The sequence below is a fragment of the Gobius niger genome (assembly GCF_951799975.1).
Source record: "Gobius niger genome assembly, chromosome: 12".
Taxonomy (NCBI): Eukaryota; Metazoa; Chordata; class Actinopteri; order Gobiiformes; family Gobiidae; genus Gobius; species Gobius niger.
Window position 1 is genome coordinate 12,248,093 of NC_136863.1, and position 20,617 is coordinate 12,268,709.

The window sequence follows — 20,617 nt, forward strand, 5'->3', positions numbered from 1 at the left end:
GTCATAGCGAGTGGATAATTGTTTTCAATGTATTTGTGAAATGTCTTATATGTGGATGTCCTTGTATTCTGTGTTGATACGGAGCGGCTGAGCTTTGCAAAACAAATGTCAGATACGCGCATCAGACAATACAGTATTTATCTATCTATCTGTGTAAAGTCTCTGCTACATGAACTATCTGAATCATTCATTAATTATGAAATTAATCATTTAAAGTGAGAAATTCCTCAGTACAAAGAACACAAATACTTAAAAAGAGAACATTAACTTTTTTTTTTTTTTAGCCCAGTTGTGTACATCTTTGTCACGCCGTGATTAGGCCTGCCACGATAACACATTTGAAGTTTGATATACTGAGGCAGGAAAGTATCGCGATATTATTGACTCTAACGATACTAGATGCTGTCAACTCTCAGGCATAAAAATGACAGTAAACCTTTGTTCTAAAAGTAAGTACCACACAAGCTGCAATACACATGAAATATAAGGTAGCTCAGCTTGCTCCAGTTAGAAATCCAATGAATGTACAGACGATAAATATTGAGCCCAAAAATGTATCGTTTATCTGGATATTTATTGAACAATAAGTCGATATAATAATTATCGTGGCAGCCCTAGCCATGAAACTTTTCTCTTGACTGACGCGTGACACTCTTACTATTTAGGTGAAAGTGTCATTGTTAATCAGAGGCTCCACTGTGCAGGTTGGAAATTGCGGGTGGCGTAAAGGGGAAACCCATCGAGACGTGAGCCAAGAGTGCAAATCAATTTGCCGCGACACTTAACTTTGTCTTTGCCATTTCACTCAGTTGTCATTTCTGAATTGGCTGCTATGCTGAATTACACTACGAACTACTCGGTATTTACAATCAATACACAGAAATCAGCTAATGACTTCTTGAAAACTCTGATTGGCTTCGAAGAGACATCTGAATGTGACGATCATCAGCGTTCTTTAAAAAGATAAATGGCCTTCATTTGAGACGACTCAGATGAATAGTGTTTTTGTGGTCGGCTTCCTTCAAAGTCCGTTTTCATGTGGTGTTTCTCTTATTTTATTCACACTGTATATTCCACTCAGTCAGCAAGATGTGCCAATTACATTCAGTTGATGTGTTGAATGTTCAATGACTGTCAGTGTTCTTATTTTCTTATTTTATTTATGTTTTTTTTTTTACTATCATTTATTACACAGGATGATCCTTGTTAATGGACTTACATGGGATTTATGCAATTAAACATTTATACACCACTAGAGGTCTCCCAACTCTCTTATATATGATTTGCTCTCGTTGGCATTCACCGTGAGCCTCTTTCTGTTTTCTTACTGTCAGTGTCTTTTCAGGCTGACCTTCAGTGTAACTCATGGCAGAGCAATAGTGATGCATCAATCAGAGAGCTGTTGCAACAGTGTCCTTGGATGTTTCAACGGGAGAACACACGTTCAAATTAGTGTCGGCAGTCGAGCAGCTTCTACATGTGTGTGTCAAATTTGTGCACAGAAAAATGTCAGTAAAACGTCTTGCAAGACATCAACTTCAGCTCAGGACGGAGAATTAGATTATGTGGCATTTCTGCTTTTGCCCTGGTTTGCTAGTAACTCTGTTTTGCTCTGCCTGATCTTGTCAGATCTCGGAAGCTAAGCATGGAAGGGCCTGGTAAGTATTTGGATGGGAGATATTATTATTCTTAGGGTTGAGCATACTACCACGATACCAACCTAATACATATTTGATATCACTGTTATTCATTGGACAATCAAATCCTGGGCAATCATGTCTCAGGATGTTAAGTATTAACAAATCCCAATGTGTTTGTTAAGTGTGACGTCACGACTTCCGCTTCCGGGTTCTAGCAGACCTGCAAATATGCAAAACAAAAAAAACAAAAAACTCTTAAAAACAACCATCAATATTTCTGAAACTCAACGGAGAATTACTGAACCTACCTATTTCTCAGACTCATTAGCCAAAAATGCCGCACCTACTGCTATAAAAGCAATATTTACTAAAGTCACTACTTCCGGAGTTAGCGGAGCTGCTGCGCCATTAGCATTTATCTCCGCTAACCCGGATGTACTGATTTTGGTAAACATTACTTTTATAGCAGTTGATACAGCATTTTTGGCTAATGGGCCTGATAAGTATGTTCAGAAACTCTCTGTTGAGTTTCCGAAATATTGATTGTGATATTAAAGACTTATTTGTAGTTTCACGCACATCTGCGGACCCGGAGGTAGAACTGTGATGTCACCACTTAACCAACGTATTTACACTGTTTATACTGTCATTGTGTCTCTTGCAAGACACTATCTGAACCTCATGAATGTGTTGGGCGTGATTTTTGTGATGAGTTTTGGATGAATATCCTGTATAGGCCTATGCTTAGTGTGATAGTGAATGACACGGATGAATGAGGACAGAAACATCACCATTAATATTTGATAGCAGTACTGGAGGCCACACTGAGGAACTGGCCAGCGATGGAGGAGCATGGAGAAGAGCCATCGCACATCCAACCCCCGAAACAGTATAATGATGATGATTTGAAAGCACTACCAGGCTATTTTGTTGCCTGGCTAGCCAAATCCACTTCTTTTCTGCACAAAAGAAAGCGGGTCTGGACACAGGTTTCTGATTGGTGTAGTGAACCAATCACAGCAGTCGAACAGAACCGTAAAAAAAACGTTTTAGTCCCCCCCCCCTCTCTGTGATTGTTTGCAGTAATAAACCCCTCCACAGCGAGTCTGCATCGATGCAGACTTAAAGGTGGACCATACAGGGCTCTGCTCATCGCTTTGTCGTCACTTTTCCTGTTTGCTGAAAAGTGTGACGACAGCGAGAGAGGCTTATATGGTCCTGTCTCAAACTGTGGTGCATGAGAGCTGCAGCTCGCCACCTCTGCTTGACCTCGGGCAGACTGGGGTCAGGCGCAGAGTGACAAATGTTCACCCTGACCTCCTGGAGACTCGGTGACGGTGGTATTAAATATGCGTTCCCTTCAAGTTAGCAGCCATGTTCTGACCGAATGCTGCTCGGAGAGGCCAGCACGATGAAGGAAAAAACTGTTTTATCAATACCTCTTGTCGCCCCACTCATGCCCTCGGCGCCGGCACGCTGCTCTCAAAGCTGTCACGCACGTGGTTAGAGAGGATCATGCTAAGAATGCCCTACATTATGATGCCATCTGTTGTCAATACTGTGTGTGTGATTAGCCACGGTTTGTTTTTTCTGGCTCTTTTACGACTGCTGAAACCCGAACAAATCACAGTCATCAGCATGAAAAATTGCAGTTCATGCTGTCTGGAGTTTACGTTCTCCGCGGTATTGTGCTCAGAATCCACTGTTTGTTGTCATTTTGAATCTAGAAGAAGAAATGCTGAAAGAAAGAAATGGTCCTGTCTCCAGAACAATTAGACTGGAATGTTTCTTATAAATAATGTATTAGGGTACAAAAATAAAAGTCTGCTTTTGTGAGTAAACACAGTGGACTACTTCGACGCCTTCATACTTATTTTAAGGCTCTTGCCACCACAGCTGTGCCAAATATTGAACTATTTCCCCAACTTTAAATGACTTGTTTTTATTTTGTTTGCACTAGGCTGAAGTTATAGCTCTCTGCAAGCTCCTTTGCCAACTTCTCAAAACAGCTTATGAACAGTAAAACACCAGCAAAGTTTTTACTTTTCACCTGCATATACATTTTCGGTGGTTAAAGGTGTACATTTAGATGATTATCTGCTGTTTATACTTTTGAATGGAAGACTAGAATGGATTGGAATGGAAGAGTATTGTAAAGAAGCAATTTATATAAAAAACAAAACCAACAATTATCAAAATCTATGTATCTTTTCAATACATTTTGACTAAAAAACATCATATGAGATAGCACGGGTAAAATTGGTAACCCTTTATTTTATGCTACCCTTGATACATTGTACTTGCCAAATGTAGTACAATGTGTGGGCTTTGAAACAAAGTGTAATAACTTGTACCTAAGGGTTCGATGTATTAGGACTTTGCAGCCAGGTACATAATGTAATAAGACATAAGACCCTAAACCCTAACCTTAAGTCCTAACCCTATTATGTCTTATTACATCATGTGCCTGCAAAGTACTAAAACACATTATTCCATTGTGTATCTAACCCTTAGGTACAAGTACCTAAGTACTACACTGTTACAAAGCAAAGCAGATTGCAATGTACTAAATTGTGTTAGGTGCAATGTATCAAGGTGGTGTAAAATAAAGTGTAGTAAACCTTAAAATATGTGTCAGTCAAAGCACTTCTACGTACAGGTCTTCCTGATCAAATAATACTGCAGTACAACTAAAAGTTGAAGTGCTGAAGTAGTAGCTGTAGAAAATAGTTATACTTATTTGAAGTTGAAAGAAAATTGTTTCAAACAAGTTGTGTAACCAATAACACTCTGGTTTATAAAACGAAGGCCATGCTCAAATTCACCATCTGTACAGCAACACCGTGGGGACAAACCTTACTTGATGTGAGTCATTGGTATTCGAGGGTATGCACATCTTAAATCTATCAGAAATAAAACCTTCATCATTGCAAATTGAGGGACAAATCAATGAACATTGAACATTGCAGACTGTCCACTCAATTTGCTGCTGTTGCCTTGATGGAATGCCATGCTGTTGCTATGTTATGACATCACACGACGCATAACATACATGGGACATTAGACTTCCCATTACATTGTTACACCTCTATTAAGTACAGCACTAAAGGCAACATAGCTCCAAACACCATCTAACCCCAGTCTGACTTCGTTTATTTGCATGTTTTGTTTCCTTTTCAATTGTCATGCATAATGGGCCTTTAAGATCATCCAAAGCTTTCCCACATCACAGCTTTTATCCTCTTTATTCTCATGTTTGAAGCCCATCAGTGTTTTTGTCTGCCTAACCACTCTCCTGACACATCTCCACAGTGCATTATGGTGCAACAAAGCCGCCCAAACCTCTCCTCTTTTATCCTGCCTCCGTAAAGTGACATTGACCTCACACTGAGCTGTGAGCTGATTAAACCAAATAACAGGAAACATATTGTGTTGTTTTGATTACACAAACATGATGATGGGCCTTTCCCATCTCTGCAAACACTGAGGATATAAATGCGTAGTGATTATTCCAGTTATCTGAGGGCAGAGTGGCACAAATCAATGGCATAGCTTATAAATAACTACATTTAATTCCTGAAATAATCATTACATTTCTGGTATTTGTATGAAAACTAGCGCCACTTTAGTATAATTCCTCTCTCCCTTACTTGTCTTTTCTATCAGCGTAGTTGATTAGATAGTAAAAGAACCTCTTACATCTCCAGCAATGTCCTACGGTGTAGAACCAGACCTATTCACCACGACTGCCGCTAAAATCCTGCACTGTCACTCAAAAAGTTGTTCATTCGGGTCCGAAATGCCGTCATGCATGAGCTTAATATAGAAGCTGCAGTTATGCGTAGGACCTGAGGTGGCAGTAGTGAGTAGAGAATGACCAACTTACATCTAGTCCCTTTAAATGCATTCCTAAGGCACACATTTATTTTCTGTAATTACAATAACAGTCTAAAATTTGATATGACCCTGAGTGCCACGTGAAGAAGAACAAATATCATCAGTAGTACAGTTGGAGAATCACTGTTTTCCTGTATGTATTCTGTAGATAGTAGTATTAAAAATTGTGTGGAGGGACCAGTGGTGACCATGTGACGTGATGCAACCAAGGGTGATCCAACTCCACTACCTCTTGAAATACTTATGAATTTAACAATGGCTTTGGTCGAAAAGTGCCAGCATACATGGTGCATCACAGTGCATGCACATTGCTGAATTTGCATTTCACAATACCCACAAACTCTATGACCCCGATATACAGCTTCTCGAGTCAAGTTTATTTAAATGCATTCTATCTCGCCAAATATTTGAGCAGATGGTTTCACAAATAAACGGGGCTTTCGAATGCACTGCACACTTGCGCAGTCGCTCCCTCATTAATATTCATACAGGGTTTTTTGCTGGTTAAAATTGGTGTTTGTTAGCATCAAATTCATTTTGACATCTTGCTAGGGATGAGGCAGGCAAGCTGTGAGTGAAAGGATGTCAGGCTGTGGGCAGAGGGAGCAGCTGTCAGTTTGTCTCACTTGGCGATTGCGCCGATTCAAAGTACTTGGCACGTCTGTTTCACTTGGCTGCGTCGAACAAAAGATGCCGGGAAGCGAGACCATCAACAGCACTGCTCGGGCCCGCAACAATCACCCAAAACATGTTTCTTTATACAGTGCATCCATGTATAAGACGAGCATGTACTGAACGTATAATTTAGTAGCTTTCATTGTAAAGTGCAAGGTAGTAGATTTTTGGTAAAGGCAAGATTAACTGTAGAACGGATGTAATATGCTGAACTGTGGAACTCTGTGTGTACATTTGCTGAGAGTTTTTTTTTTTTTTTTTTCACAAAGCAGCTTATTTTTTGTATCCTAAGTTGCACCAAATATAGCAGTAGCACCACTGCAATCAGCAGTTGAGGGACAGTATAGTAAATGGGTTCAATATTGGTTGAGGGCTCAGGTAGTTTTTCAGTAACAGTAGTTCAAATAGTAAAAGTAACTAAACTGTACTGTAATAACACCATTTTTTCTGGTTCGGAATACATTTATCATGACTTTTGACTGATTTTTTGCAGACATTTATTGGCATTGTTTATGTAAGGATTAAACAACGAGGAGCCGTGCATTATACAGTTTTAATGCACAGCGTGGAGGCAAAAACTCCACAACGCACAGTGAAGTGGTGCGAAACTCCAGCAAAAATGTTTGCCAATACTATGGAAACAGCTGCAGTGGAGTTATTATTACGTAATTTAACTGTTGCCGGACTAATGGTGCGTTCCAGACAACTGGAATCTGGTATTTTTCCCACTTACAACCTCACAGCGTTCCAGGTGATTTTACTCGTATGCAAACAAAACGGCTAATGCTATAACAGTTAGCTCATTCGATGCTAACGTTATATGAACGTTTCTCCAAAACAGATATAATTAAAAACATGCGACATAACTGCAGTGGTTTTGTTACAGTTTTAACATTAGCGGCGCTGCTCCACAGGGGGGCGCCACTACTGTCTTCATCTCGCATTTGAACTCGTAGCAGTCTGGAGGTCTCTGAGTTTACAAGTTGTACCAGTTCGAGCGGCGTTCTAAGACATTTTTCCAAGTGGGAGGTGGGAAATTTAGTTACCAGTTACCGGGAACGCGCCATAACTGTGCGTTATACAGTTTTAACGCACGCCAGTTAGCCAATCAGAATTGAGTATTCACCCAGACAATAGTATAATGTTGAGTATATAATTATGTAGTCAGTCAGAAGAAAATGTTGTAAATTTATTGTTAATTGATTTATATTTAATTGATTTATATTTATTTTCTTGGAATGCAATATACAGTACTTTAATTTTGCTTATATAAAACATGAGCAGTTGTGCATGTGCATTTCAGGGAGATCATGTCTTTAATTATCCGTGTATTGTGAGAAAATAGCATATTTAATACAAACTATATCAAGCAGGGAAGTATCTATTTACTTTGTGTAAGTATTCACACTGTGCTGCTAACAAAGGCCAGCATGAAATAAGACGGTAAGCATACATTACCATGTGTATCCAAACAATGGGGATGTGGCATCAGCCCTTGGGACACCACTGCTTTAATCTTGTCCTGTATGCCTCGGGAGCCAGTAGCTCTCCCCTTTCTACATGCGCTTGATGAGTTAGTCACATTTTAAATGCTTTTTGTTGTTTTTCTTGCTCTGAACACGTTGCGTACAATCTACAAACATTTGGGCAAATATGGTAAAATGTAAGGACAAAACTGAAGTCATGTTCTTTAATTGTGTTGAAATGTCATCTTGGCTAAAGATTTGAATGGGTATCTTGATCTTCAATGAAGGTATTCGTCTTCTGTACTCAGGGGTTGGAGTCTGATGGACAACCCCTGTACAACTGAGAGCTTACACAGACATTTGAATGGGTGATGAACAAGGGGCAGACATACTTGTGCTGTTGTCCCATTGCACTAGTGATGGGCGCACTACTGAAAGCTGCAAAGTGTATATGGGGGAAAATCTTAACCAACACAGTTCATGGCTTTAGTTCTGTGCAAAGATTTGTATTTAAAAAACAAAAAACAAAACTGTGCCTTTCCATCTGCTGTCATTGGCAGTTTGACTTGGAATCTTGAGAAAACCATTTATCTTCCTAGTGGCATTTCTTTGCACAGTCTTATAATTCATAAAGCGCCATGCATGGTTTATATTTGGAGCTGTTGTGAGATTGCGCTGGCATCATCCAGAAGTGACCTGATTTGATTTAGATCTCATTAATCTCCCCCTCTCCAGCTATCAGTCCATCTTCATTTCCGCGCGCCTGCCTGTTCCAACGCCGTCTCCCAAAGCTCCGACGTACATGCCGACCTTTCTCAATCATGCGTCGTCCCGTCTGCCCCCCCCCCCATTGTCTCTGCCGTCTCCCCCGTCCTGCAAGCCTCGTGAAAACTCCAGCTTTGGCCACGATCTTCACCGAAAGTTCATCATTAGCAGCCACTCAAGCATTAACTCCGAGCAGGGAGTGCCCGCAGAGTCCCATCTCACTCTCCTCACCTGCCAAATGAAGTCATGAATACAGGCTGTAACAAGACTTGACATGAAATGCTTGCTGACCACAGAATGGGGGCAGAAAAAAACCGTGTGTCGTGCCAAGCGTTGCTGGTGGCGTCACTGGGACTATTTTTGGGGCTGGACCGTAGCCCCACACTATTTTGCTGTAGCTTTGCTAAATAATTAATTCAGCCTCTCTGCCAGTTTTATAATGTGAAAAATATGATATGGAGGAAAAGTAAAAGGCCGTAGAAAATGCAGGGCCGTGAGACGTGTTAAGGGGGCAATCCTAAAAACCTAAAATCACGTACTATGTATAAGGCAAGACAAGTGTGTTTGTAATGCACATACAATTTCAAGACGGCAAATGAAATCATTAAAATCTGAATATAATCATAAATTGAATGTGTAGAGTGTGGCGGAAAAAAATCAATGCACAGCTAATAGAACAGTTTTCAGCCTGGATTTGAACATTGTCAGAGTTAAGGCCTGCCTCACATCTTCAGGAAGACTGTAGCAGATAACTGGAACATCCTAAGCCTCATCGCGTTTAGTCCTGACTCTGGGTACCATGGAAGACCACTCCCTGAGGGTTACCACAGCCCGAGATGGTTCATATGGTTCAAACAGAGGCGTGCTTTGGTGCCGGACCATGAAGGTGCCTGCTCTCTGACTGGAGAGAATGAGCACTGGACTAATGTGCTTGCATTTCTTGGTTCTAGACAAGACTTGAGCACCTGCCCAAAGATTTGTGTGGGTGCTCTAGCTGGCGCTCTTGGGATTGCCGTCTATGATCCCTACCACTCTGCTACTGTACACCTCAAGATCTCCATAATTTTGTTGTTGTTAAAATAAAAAGATGAATATAGAACGTGAAGATGTATAATTAGTGTAAAATTCTAAAAGGTACCTTGGGTTAATTTTTCAAAACAATGTCACACAATATAATGTCTCTGTACACTTAAAGTAGAACTAAGCAGCTTGTGTCCCTAGAGGCCATAAGCGCCACTGCAGGTGTCGTAGAATGTTGCTTTTTTTTTTTGCTCATTAATTGTCCTTGAGAGTAAATACTACGCTGACAGAAAAGACAAAGGGAGAGACAAAAATGACAAAACTCAATGACAAAAAAAAATCACTGAAACTTGGCTGTAAACACTGCTAAAGTAGCTCTAGCCCACAGATTTTTTTTTTTTTTTTTTCTTCCCATTAGCATATTAGCTTCTTCTTCGTGATTCTATTATTTTGTATTGCACCTCCGACCCGGAGGCAGGGAAAGTTGCAAGTGGTTTTGCGGACAGAGACACCAGGGGGAGATGAACGACCCCCCCAATCATCCCGTTAACATACAAGGAAATACAAGAGGAATGGTCGCAGGGATACGAATTGATTTCACCTCATGGTATGCAAAAAACTAAACATATATTATAATTATATATGTGGAAAACCAAGCCCTTTTGTTAAGCATGCAATTAAAGATTAGTCCTTTTTCAGTCCTGGTTTACATTTGCTCACATTCTCACAAGACTTTGACGTCCATTGACCAATAACCACTCAAAGAACTTGGAACTTCCATTTTGCTCAAACCCTCTACTCTTGGCATGGACGGTTTTCTCTTTTCTTTCCATATTTTAATCATGTGCAAATTTCACTTTTATATGGCATGCACGTTCTTGTGAAAAATGCATATCCTCAGTGATTTAACATGCATGCAGGCTTTTCAGTGACTAGTACATGCGCCTACCCAGTCCACAATCAAGGCGAGAGGCAGTTGACCCTTTGCTCAGGGAGTCAAGGACCGATGAGTGATACAAATCATGAATAATGTCTTTGTGGGTGACACAGCGAATTACTTTCTGAGCTTTTGTTTCTACCGCTGCCAAAGTTTGTTCCCATTATCTTCAAGTGCTTTAATGGCACATTCCCCTAAGGGCTTATGGGAAATGGAGTGAACTACGGCCAAGTTGATGTACTGTTACTAAGTCCTGATGTCAAGAGGATTGTGCCACTCAAGTGTCTCTAGTGACATATGCTTTTTGGGGATTTCTTTCAAAACATTGCAGGATATGGATTTAACTAAGTGAATGAAAGGAGATATTGCGCTCTGGACTCACCCAAAGCAAAGTAGCATTTCCGTCTTACTGAAACACTTCATTCATGTTTGAGTAATCTTTGAATCTTTCACTGCAGCTTTTGGAGGTGACGCGCCTCAGTTTGTAAGCGCATATCCACTCGGTTGTCTCTGGCCCCTCCTGCAAGCCCTTTGTAACCGGGAACAAAGTCCTTCATTGCATAACGTACACTGCAGTCCCTCTGATATCTGCGCTGATGTCCGACAGCTACTGCAGAGGCTTGTTTCAGATGGAGAGCAAAGCATGGAGGGTCTTCAAGAGAGAGAAGTTTTTTGCAGTGCCTTTTGGCTCCTGATAAAAGATACAGAACAAGATATGCTTGATATACCTGAGAAAAGTATAGTATTTCCCCTTTAACCTCTTAACCCCCGCGTTAACCAAGTATTTTCTCCGGTTCAGCTTTACCCAATTCTAAAAGCTTCTCAACTGGAGCTTACAGCCTAGTGTAGGGCCAGTGTAATGCCTTATTTGAAAGCTAAGACCTACAAACCTCATCTAAATGGATCTTTTTCCTCACAATGTTGCCGTGTTGTCGACACTTCTTTTGATCCGTTTTCTTCACACTTTTTGGCCATTTTTCAGTTTTTGTAACTCTTCTGTTGCTCTTTTGTGGCGATTTCGTCACAAATGTGCTCGGTTCAGGTGGGGGTTAAGAGGTTTAGAGATGTTATCCTGTTGTCTGTTCAGCTCTTTCTACTTCAACGGTTGTTCAAGTTTTAAGTCAGTTTGAGTGTGCATTGGGAGTTCTACACTTTCCACCGAATATGACCTGAGAAGTTTAGGTTTTGTCTCCTATTGTGAGTCCCAAATTAAACCACCTATCTACATTTGTAGTCTGCTGTCCTTCTAATCTAGGTCACAGCTTTAATTATTTTTGGACAAGATACAGGAATTAGCAGTTCAGAAGCGAACTTCTCAAGCATCTTTTTCTTAATTTCACTCGCTTATCTTTTTTATGCCGTGCCATTCTTTTAGTGCATTATGCAAATCCACTTTAGCCGAGTTCTTTGTCTCTTAGAAAATAGTGGTTTGGGTTTTTTTTTTCCTATTGCGAGCCATCTTTTTTGTGTATCTGCAGATTGGCTTTTCCTGCTGATTCATTGTTTATACCTTGGCCTTCAAGGGTTTTATCTGTTAAGAGCAAACAGTGGGAAAAGATACAGTGTGTTCTTATCTGCGGAGCCGTTATTCAGAAATGTAAAATGGGCTGCCTTTTATTAATGGAATGTAGGCTATCTATAGAAATAAACTCTAGTCACAGTAATAAGTGTGAACCACATATAGAGGCAATAGTGGAACGCGCTGTAACCTGATTAGAACATTCCGCGCTGTACTACGCTCCACTATTTTGTCCTCCTGTTTTAATTCAAAACAAATTAGAGGTGTCATATTGAGCGGTGACTTTTAGCGACGTGTGGGATCCCTGTCAAATTTCCCCGGTCTTGGATGGAAACACAATCGCTCTCCTCCCTCAGGCTGCCACCGCTCAGAATTTGAATTTTCTAATTGAAGAATTAATGGAGTCAGTAATCAAGCAATTAATCCGTAGTTACTGTAATAGCATGCACATTCTTAAGAGCTTTTTTTTTTTAACTCTTTTTTGTTGCAGAATAGTGAGCGCAAACACAAAAAAAGTTCAAAGGAATGCTGTAGCTTTGCGCAGGTTTTACAACACAGTATGATAAAAGAGTGTGTGCACAATTTTCAGATAAGACATTTTATTTGGGCTGCATAAACTGCAGTTGGCAATGATCTGAAAAGCATGTCAAGGAATCAGATAAAAGAAATGTTCTATATTACCCTTTGAGAAACTTAATGTGGTGATTTAAATAAAATAAAATAAAAGGAGCGCCATAAAAAAGGTGTTTAATCATGCAAAAAAGATATAACATGCCAGAGAAGCCTGGCTCTATAAGGACAGCCCTTATGTGGTCAGTTCACCATATCAATTAAGAGACATGTACTGTGTATTCTTGGTCTTTTCTCAATGAGCTCCATAAGGTAGCCCCCGAAATGTTTTTTTACCCGTCCCATGAAGTGAAAACCAGATCTGATGACGAGTTATATTTTGAAGAATCTACTTCACCTTCACCCATTAATGAATGTCTTCAGTGAGAATCTACATTGTAAATATTCTTGAAATGACTGAAATACCAATACATACAAACGTGTTTCCAAGCTTTTGTCTGGTCCTGCATGTGCACACACTGTACATGGCAATTCAAAGGGCGTTACCGATATACAATGTCTAGAAGGTATGCAAAATCAACCCTTGAATCTAAATATAATGTATTCATTTAATCAAAAGTGACGAGTGCGGACTGAACTTTTAGTTGCCATATCGGAATTAGTATTTGAGTAAAAAGAGAAAGCTTGCCAGTTTCTATATGACCCCACTGCATACTAATTTGGTCTCCTTTGGTAAAGCACTTCAGCCACATAGACTACTCAAAGTTAAAACTTCATTTTAAACATCGGCTTGAAGTGGGTTGATTGTTTTAAATGAGGATACAAGGGAAAGTTCTTGTTCAAACACTTTAGTCACATTGTCTTTGCATTGTCTGATTGAGACGAAGAAGGGCGTCCGGTGCAATAAGCCGGTATAGACATCACATTAATATTAGCACCATGGACAGCTTCTTTATACTCTTTTCATGTACTGTTCATGCAAATGCAAATGAACCAAAACCAAAATATTTTTTTCCTTTAAATGTAATCTAAAACACCAAGTATGCTATGCATGTGACCTGCGGTATGATTCTGACATCAACATCCAACTCATTTAAAAAAAAAAAAAAATTGCGTATTTCAATATTATTTTCAAATGTCATTTGAGGATTGCAGGTTCAGTCGCATAAAAATATATCTAAAAGAGTTTATTTTGGCTCGTCTATTGTTTGTTCATCTAAGACCTTCCCGAGAGTACATCTGCTATTAAGAGCTTGTGTTAGTTCTATTTTTACCTTTGTTGTGTGTGTGTCAAAGTTCTTTCAGTGGCACAGTAAACAAGAGTGTTTATCACAGTCATTTCTCCAAGCGCCCCAATGTAACTTTAGAAGCAGGGGCCACGCTAAGTTCACTGTACTTTCTTTCATGTTCACATTGATTTGTTCACTGCGCTCCATTTTTCCTCCCACATCCACAAACATTCAGGTCAGGTAGATTAGAGACTCTGTAAATGTTTCTCCTGGCTCAGTGTGAGAGCTGGGATCCGCTAAAGACCTATTCCCTTCTTTCACATAGACAAAATGGCTGCCTTTCAAGCTTGGTGCTATAATGGACTTGAGTCAACCAAGTTTCTTTTCATTTTTCATTTCTCTTTCTTTCTTTTTGCACTTTTTGTATTTGTACACTTTATGGTCCGCATATTGAAATGAGTCATTTGCATTTGACTCATTCTTGCACCACAGACTCGCTGAATTTGTAAAAGCTACTTTTACAAGAATAAATTCTATGACGACATTTCCACTCAACCCATAATTTTATTTATCTAGTTCTTAGCGTTTAGTTGAATAGTCACAAGTATGTTTCATGAGCTCCTGTACAACATTTTAGCCAAAACCAATTCTCACCACATTACACACAAAAAAATCCTATAGTTAAAAAACACAATCATAATCAGCATAAGATCAATAATCCTCTCACAGTGAGGCAAAACATTGCCACTTCTATGCTCCAACCAATTATAACAATGAGCAGTGTGTAAAGGATTCATATCAGAAAAAAACTGACATGTTTTATTTTGATTAGCTGCCAGCAACAAGTCAACACTTAAGTCTAGACTTACTGAGTGTTTTCATCAGAATTACTTATATTTGCTCAGTTGTCAACAGCACAATTGCAAATCCCTTGTATTTAACCCACATAAAATATTACCTACAGAATCAACCACTAACAACCTATCAATCACTTCTGAAGGGAGTCATAACATCACCTCTCCGTAGTAGTAAATCTTAATCAAAGCTGACGCTGTTTCTATTCCATCAGTTTCCTGGGGCACCATCGATGGTCTAAAACAATTCCCCATTCTATTTAGACTTGTTCTACATTCTCCTCACATACAAGCCTTTGAGGAAGCGTGAGTTGTAATCATGTATTTCCAGATATCTGGACTCGATTGAGGGAGTGGTGGGTGGTGAGCTGGCTTATTATTTATGTCCCCAGTCTCAAATATAAATCACTCGATGCGGCAGTCATAGCGGCTTTTCTTTTCCTCCCCTTCCTCCTGTTCCTACAGAGATACAGGAGAGTAGTTGCCGGTTTTATAGTGATTTTGTTTTATGTGACTGAGATGGAGAGTGCAGGGAGGACAGTGCAGCCTGAAAACAAGAATTGATGTGCGGCGTACATCAAGGTTGCCGTTGATATGTGTGGGTGCCAGTGTGTGATTATTAGTTACTAGCACGCAGAGTACGGAGAACCAAAGCAGCTGTTTGGATACACTGGGAGGTTTCAGAGATACCTGCAAAAACAATAAAACTAACTTGGCTAAAGAAAGAGCGAAAAGTGTCTTCACAAAGACAGACTCTAAAATGTTTGTGCTACCAGCATTTGTTAACGAGGTACATTGTATTTCAGGTCAGACTTATGCTTAAAGGTTTTTATTGATTGACTGCGGAATTCTTCCGCAGTCAATTATTGGTTTTCATGTTCTTTATTATTATTGATTGACTGCGGAATTCTTCCGCAGTCAATTATTGGTTTTCATGTTCTTTATTATTATTCCTCTTCCATCTTTTTCCCGATTTTCTCCAGCTTTCAGCACCTTCATGCTTTGTGCAATTTATGCAAGTTATGCATCAAAATGTTCCGCATGTTGAGGAGAAGGGTGCTATTACTTTTGGGACTTCTGCAACTTACGTTTTTTCTGCAATCGGCCAAAATGTCGGAGATTTTTCCCATTGACTTATAATGGGGCTGCCGCAAATCCATGCTTTTCTGCACTTTTTTCTGCATTTTATGCAATTTCTGCACTTTGTGCATGTTCAGCTTCTGCAACTTGTGGGTTTTGAGAAAAAATTGGCCTTCTGCAGTTTTCCATTTTTTTTATACGACAGTTTGAAATTTTTGCATTGGTGTGTATGGGGGGAATCCAGCCAATGGGGAGACTCCAGGACTTTCAGCCATTTGTGCAGCTTCTGCCAATCAAGCACTGAGGCCATTTCAACAGTTTGACCAGTTTATGGAATTTAAAAAGTTTATGCAATAATAAGACTTTATGCAAATTAACCCATTCATGCATTTTACCAATTTATGCAATTTGAACAGTTTATGCAATTTATGCATTTGCTTCCCGCATTTCCGCAGTCAATGCGGAAATGCATTGCGCAGTCAATCGCCATTGCGATTGACTGCGCAATGGCGCAGTCAAAAAAGTAAAAAGTAACTAGAAACTTTATTTCTAGTTACAAATAAAGTTTGATTGACTCACTGACTGAAAGTTAGAGGTTTTCAAGAATTCATAATTATTATTATTATTGCACTGAGGCACTGGAGTATAATGAACTAATTTTGCTTTTTATCTTTTCTCTTTCAGCGTGCCCACAACCTCTTTCCAAAGAGTGGAAGACCCTTCAACGAATTATGAATGTTAAACAAGATGACCTCCTCTCAGCAGCAGCAGACGATGCGAGGTCCTAGGTGGAACCGGGCCTTGACCGACCCTTTGTTCGTGCTGCTCTTGGCCCTCCAGCTGCTGGTGGTGGCAGGGCTGGTGCGCGCTCAGACGTGCCCCTCTGTCTGCTCTTGTAGCAATCAGTTCAGCAAAGTCATCTGCACTCGACGAGGCCTTCGGGAAGTCCCCGATGGCATTTCCACTAACACACGCTACCTGAATCTTCAAGAAAATCTGATTCAGGTCATAAAGGTGGACAGCTTCAAGCACCTCAGACATCTGGAGATCCTACAGCTAAGCAAAAATCACATTCGGAAAATAGAGCTGGGGGCTTTCAATGGACTGGCCAATCTCAACACCCTGGAGCTCTTTGATAACCGCCTCACTACAATCCCAAACGGTGCGTTCGAGTATCTGTCCAAGCTAAAGGAGCTTTGGCTGAGAAATAACCCCATAGAGAGTATTCCCTCCTATGCTTTCAACCGTGTGCCCTCATTACGGCGCCTGGACCTCGGGGAGCTCAAACGACTCTCGTACATATCTGAAGGGGCCTTTGAAGGGCTGAGCAATCTGAGATACCTAAATCTGGGAATGTGCAATTTAAAAGAAATTCCCAACCTTATTCCACTTGTAAAGCTGGATGAACTGGAGATGTCCGGGAACCAGATTTCTGTCATCCGGCCAGGCTCATTCAAAGGGCTCATACACTTGCAGAAACTTTGGATGATGCATGCCCAGATCCAGACCATTGAGCGGAACTCTTTCGATGACCTACAGTCAATGGTGGAGCTAAATCTGGCTCACAATAACCTTACTCTTTTGCCTCATGACCTTTTCACCCCGCTGCATCACCTGGAGAGAGTGCACTTGCACCACAACCCATGGAATTGTAACTGTGACATTTTGTGGCTTAGCTGGTGGCTAAAGGAGATGGTACCGGCTAACACAAGTTGCTGTGCGAGATGCAGTTCGCCTACACACCACAAGGGACGCTATATCGGCGAGCTGGACCAGAACTACTTTCACTGTTATGCTCCTGTTATTGTGGAGCCCCCAGCGGACCTCAACGTGACTGAAGGCAGTGCGGCAGAGCTGAAATGCAGAGCCAGTTCGCTGACCTCCGTAAGTTGGATTACGCCGAATGGTTCGATAATGACACATGGAGCGTATAAAGTCAGGATATCAGTACTAAATGATGGAACGCTAAACTTTACAAATGTCACCATGCAAGACACAGGAACCTATACTTGCATGGTGAGCAATTCAGCTGGCAACACGACAGCCTCTGCAACCCTTAACGTTTCCTCGACTGAAAACAGCAGCTTCAGCTATTTCACCACAGTGACGGTGGAGACCATCGAATCGCCTCACCAGGAAGGTCTCATCACAACTGTGCATCAAAGAGTCAGCCCTACTGCCTCTGCCGGCATGTGGGAAATAGTCTCCCCGACCTCGACCACCACCACGACGGTCCGTACGCCCATGTCAACGCGCGCTACGGAGAGAACCTACACAATTCCGGTGACGGATATCGACGGCACCCTGAACGGATTGGATGAGGTGATGAAGACAACAAAGATCATCATCGGGTGCTTTGTGGCGATTACGCTAATGGCAGCCGTCATGCTAATCATCTTCTACAAAATGAGGAAGCAGCACCACCAGCAGAACCACCATGCTCCGACACGCACCATTGAGATCATAAATGTGGATGAGGACTGTGTGACGGGCGGCCCTGGCATGGAGGGTCACCTGACTTTGCCGCCTCTCGAGCATGAGCACCTCAATCACTACAACACGTATAAGAATGCGTACAACCATGCCACCATCAATTCCATACACAGTTCCGCTCATGAACCTTTGCTAATCCGAGCTAGTTCGAAAGACAATGTACAAGAGACCCAGATCTGAAACTCTTTTTTTTTTTTTTTTTTCCCCGAAGACTTTATCACTAAAAGACTGATGGGAATTACACAAAGACAATGCAAAAAGATTTTAATATCAATCGGTTGAAAGGACTTCAGAGAAGAGACTCCAGTTTTGGAGAGCAGTAGTTAGTGACGTTTATTCAATGACTTTGGGAATTAGGATATGTCAGCAGTTTCAAAGTGTCTTTACAAAAACAGAAGTTATTTATTTAAGAAAAACTATTGTGATCGAATTGAGAAAAACTGTATTCTGCAATTATTTTTTCAGCACTTATTCCATGTGTTTCATTCCGTTCTCATTCTGGTGGGATTGGTTTACTGATAAGTGTTCAAACTCTTCAAGACATCTGTTGAAGAAAAAAAAAAGAATCCTTGACTTGAGCGTTCCTCTTTTTTAATAAGCCACAGACTTGAGATCAGACAAGATAGTAACCTAATTTCCCCCCATGTATCAAAGGAGCCTAGAGCACATTAGTGCTTTTCTCCAGCTGTGGGTTAAGTGACAAAATCTTTTGTGACCATCTGTACAACTGAGATGAATGAAACACTTGTTCATTGGTTTACAGTATGTGGAAAGACTGAGTGATGAAATTTGATCATCATTTAATGTTTAATTATAGCCTTCACATGCACATTTGATTACATGTTGTCATCAATAGTCTCGAAAGTAATATGTCTTATGTTGTTTGATTTCTACAATCAAGGTTGCTAATTTTCAGAGTGTTTTAGTTTTATTAAATTATATCAATTAACCATGACATCATTTTACTCATATCTTTGTTTTGACAATGTATATAAAACATATCCGATGTCCACTTTGTTTGCCTTATGTTAGGAAAGATATTTTATGTGCATTCTAATGCAACACTATGTAACTTGATTTTATAATATAGTGAAGCTTAAACACGACAACTGGACTTATATTTTTTTGACAGATGACAACATTTCTCTCACCATTTAGAGACCCTCCTTGTGGCAGTTTTTGGTCACGCCCATTGTGGCTCTTTGTACAACAGGCACTAGTTCATGTGCAGATACACTGCCTAGTCCTGGCCAGAAGATATTTTAAGAGAAGTTATACGTTTTAAGGTGTTGGAAGAGACCATAGATGTAGTATACAAGAGATCAATGATTATGCATTCAGCCCCATTAATGGTAATGAGCACATGTTGTCTGCGAAAATAACATGGCTGCTCAATCTCATCCTACAGACAATGTTCCTTAAAAGGGCTATGAGCCTCCACAGTGCTTCAGAGCCTGTCAATCATAGATTTAGGCTTCAACTTTTTTATTTGTGATGCACAAAAACCAGCGTGGTTAAAAATACTGTATCATACTCAGCCCAGAGTTGTCACATGGGTCATAGCAATGTTTAGAGCCAGGCTTTTATGCAGTGTCAGCGAGCTGCAAATACTACATAGAAATGCTGTTTACAAAGTGAATTTTGTTGTCGCCCCTGGCCACCAGGGGTGGTATTAGAGCAATGTCAGCTCCCCGCCATAAGGACCAAAGAGAAGCGCTTTCCTCGCCCATTGGTAGAGACGCTTCTCAAATAACATGTGTTAATAATGTGATGTTTCCAAGCGGTCATTCTGTTGGAACCTTCTGTGCTCTCGTTAAGCACATAAACTCCTACTCCTGCTTTTCCAGCATAAGGTGTTCAAGGGTTTCAGGGGCGTACTGACACCATGTTTGGAGAACACACTTTTAAGTTGGTCTGACAAGTTGGCCACATAAAGGCCACATTAACGTTGTGCTTTTGGGCTTCTTGGGTTGACTTCTGTCAGACACCTAATCAAAGGTCCAATCTGTGCATCCACACCTGCGCTGTGCCTCATGCACATGACTGTAGTCTGCTACTCAATTCACCTTGGTTGTGATTGAAATGCTCTTCAACTAAGCAAGACTTTGCTTACTACCATCAAACAGTCCAGGAAAGGATATGTATGCCTCTTATGTCAACCTGACCTAGATCCACAGAGTTGATGTGTTGAAAGAATTCCCACATCATTCTTCCTCTGTAGTACAGTCCAAGTGTCATCCACATACCAATGTGATGGTGCTGTACACTGGAGAGAATTGACAGTCTGCACCTGAAACATTTCCGCATAAAGGTCCACCCCTACAGGAAAGACAGGGTATTCCATGGCATGACTGTTTTTTGCCTAAAATATTTTTGCCTAAATAGGCAGTTTTAAGGCAAACATCCAAAGTTTGCAGATCTAACAAGGGTTAACCTGGTTTGTTCCAGCAGGCAGGTGTCCTTCTCTGAGCT

The 20,617-nt window shown here is 40.7% G+C and overlaps 1 protein-coding gene across 3 annotated transcripts in view; it reads left to right on the forward strand.

Annotated features, from left to right (window-relative positions):
• LOC306972063 (leucine-rich repeat-containing protein 4C-like) overlaps positions 1 to 19,289 on the forward strand; it is a 187,873-nt gene extending 168,584 nt beyond the window's left edge. For all 3 annotated transcript variants that reach the window (XM_079568515.1, XM_079568517.1, XM_079568516.1), the window contains one exon: positions 16,337 to 19,289. In XM_079568515.1, the coding sequence (XP_079424641.1) occupies positions 16,388 to 18,325 (1,938 nt within the window). In that variant the 5' untranslated portion in view covers positions 16,337 to 16,387 and the 3' untranslated portion in view covers positions 18,326 to 19,289. The remainder of the gene's footprint in view (positions 1 to 16,336) is intronic.
• The last annotated feature ends 1,328 nt before the right edge of the window (positions 19,290 to 20,617 follow it).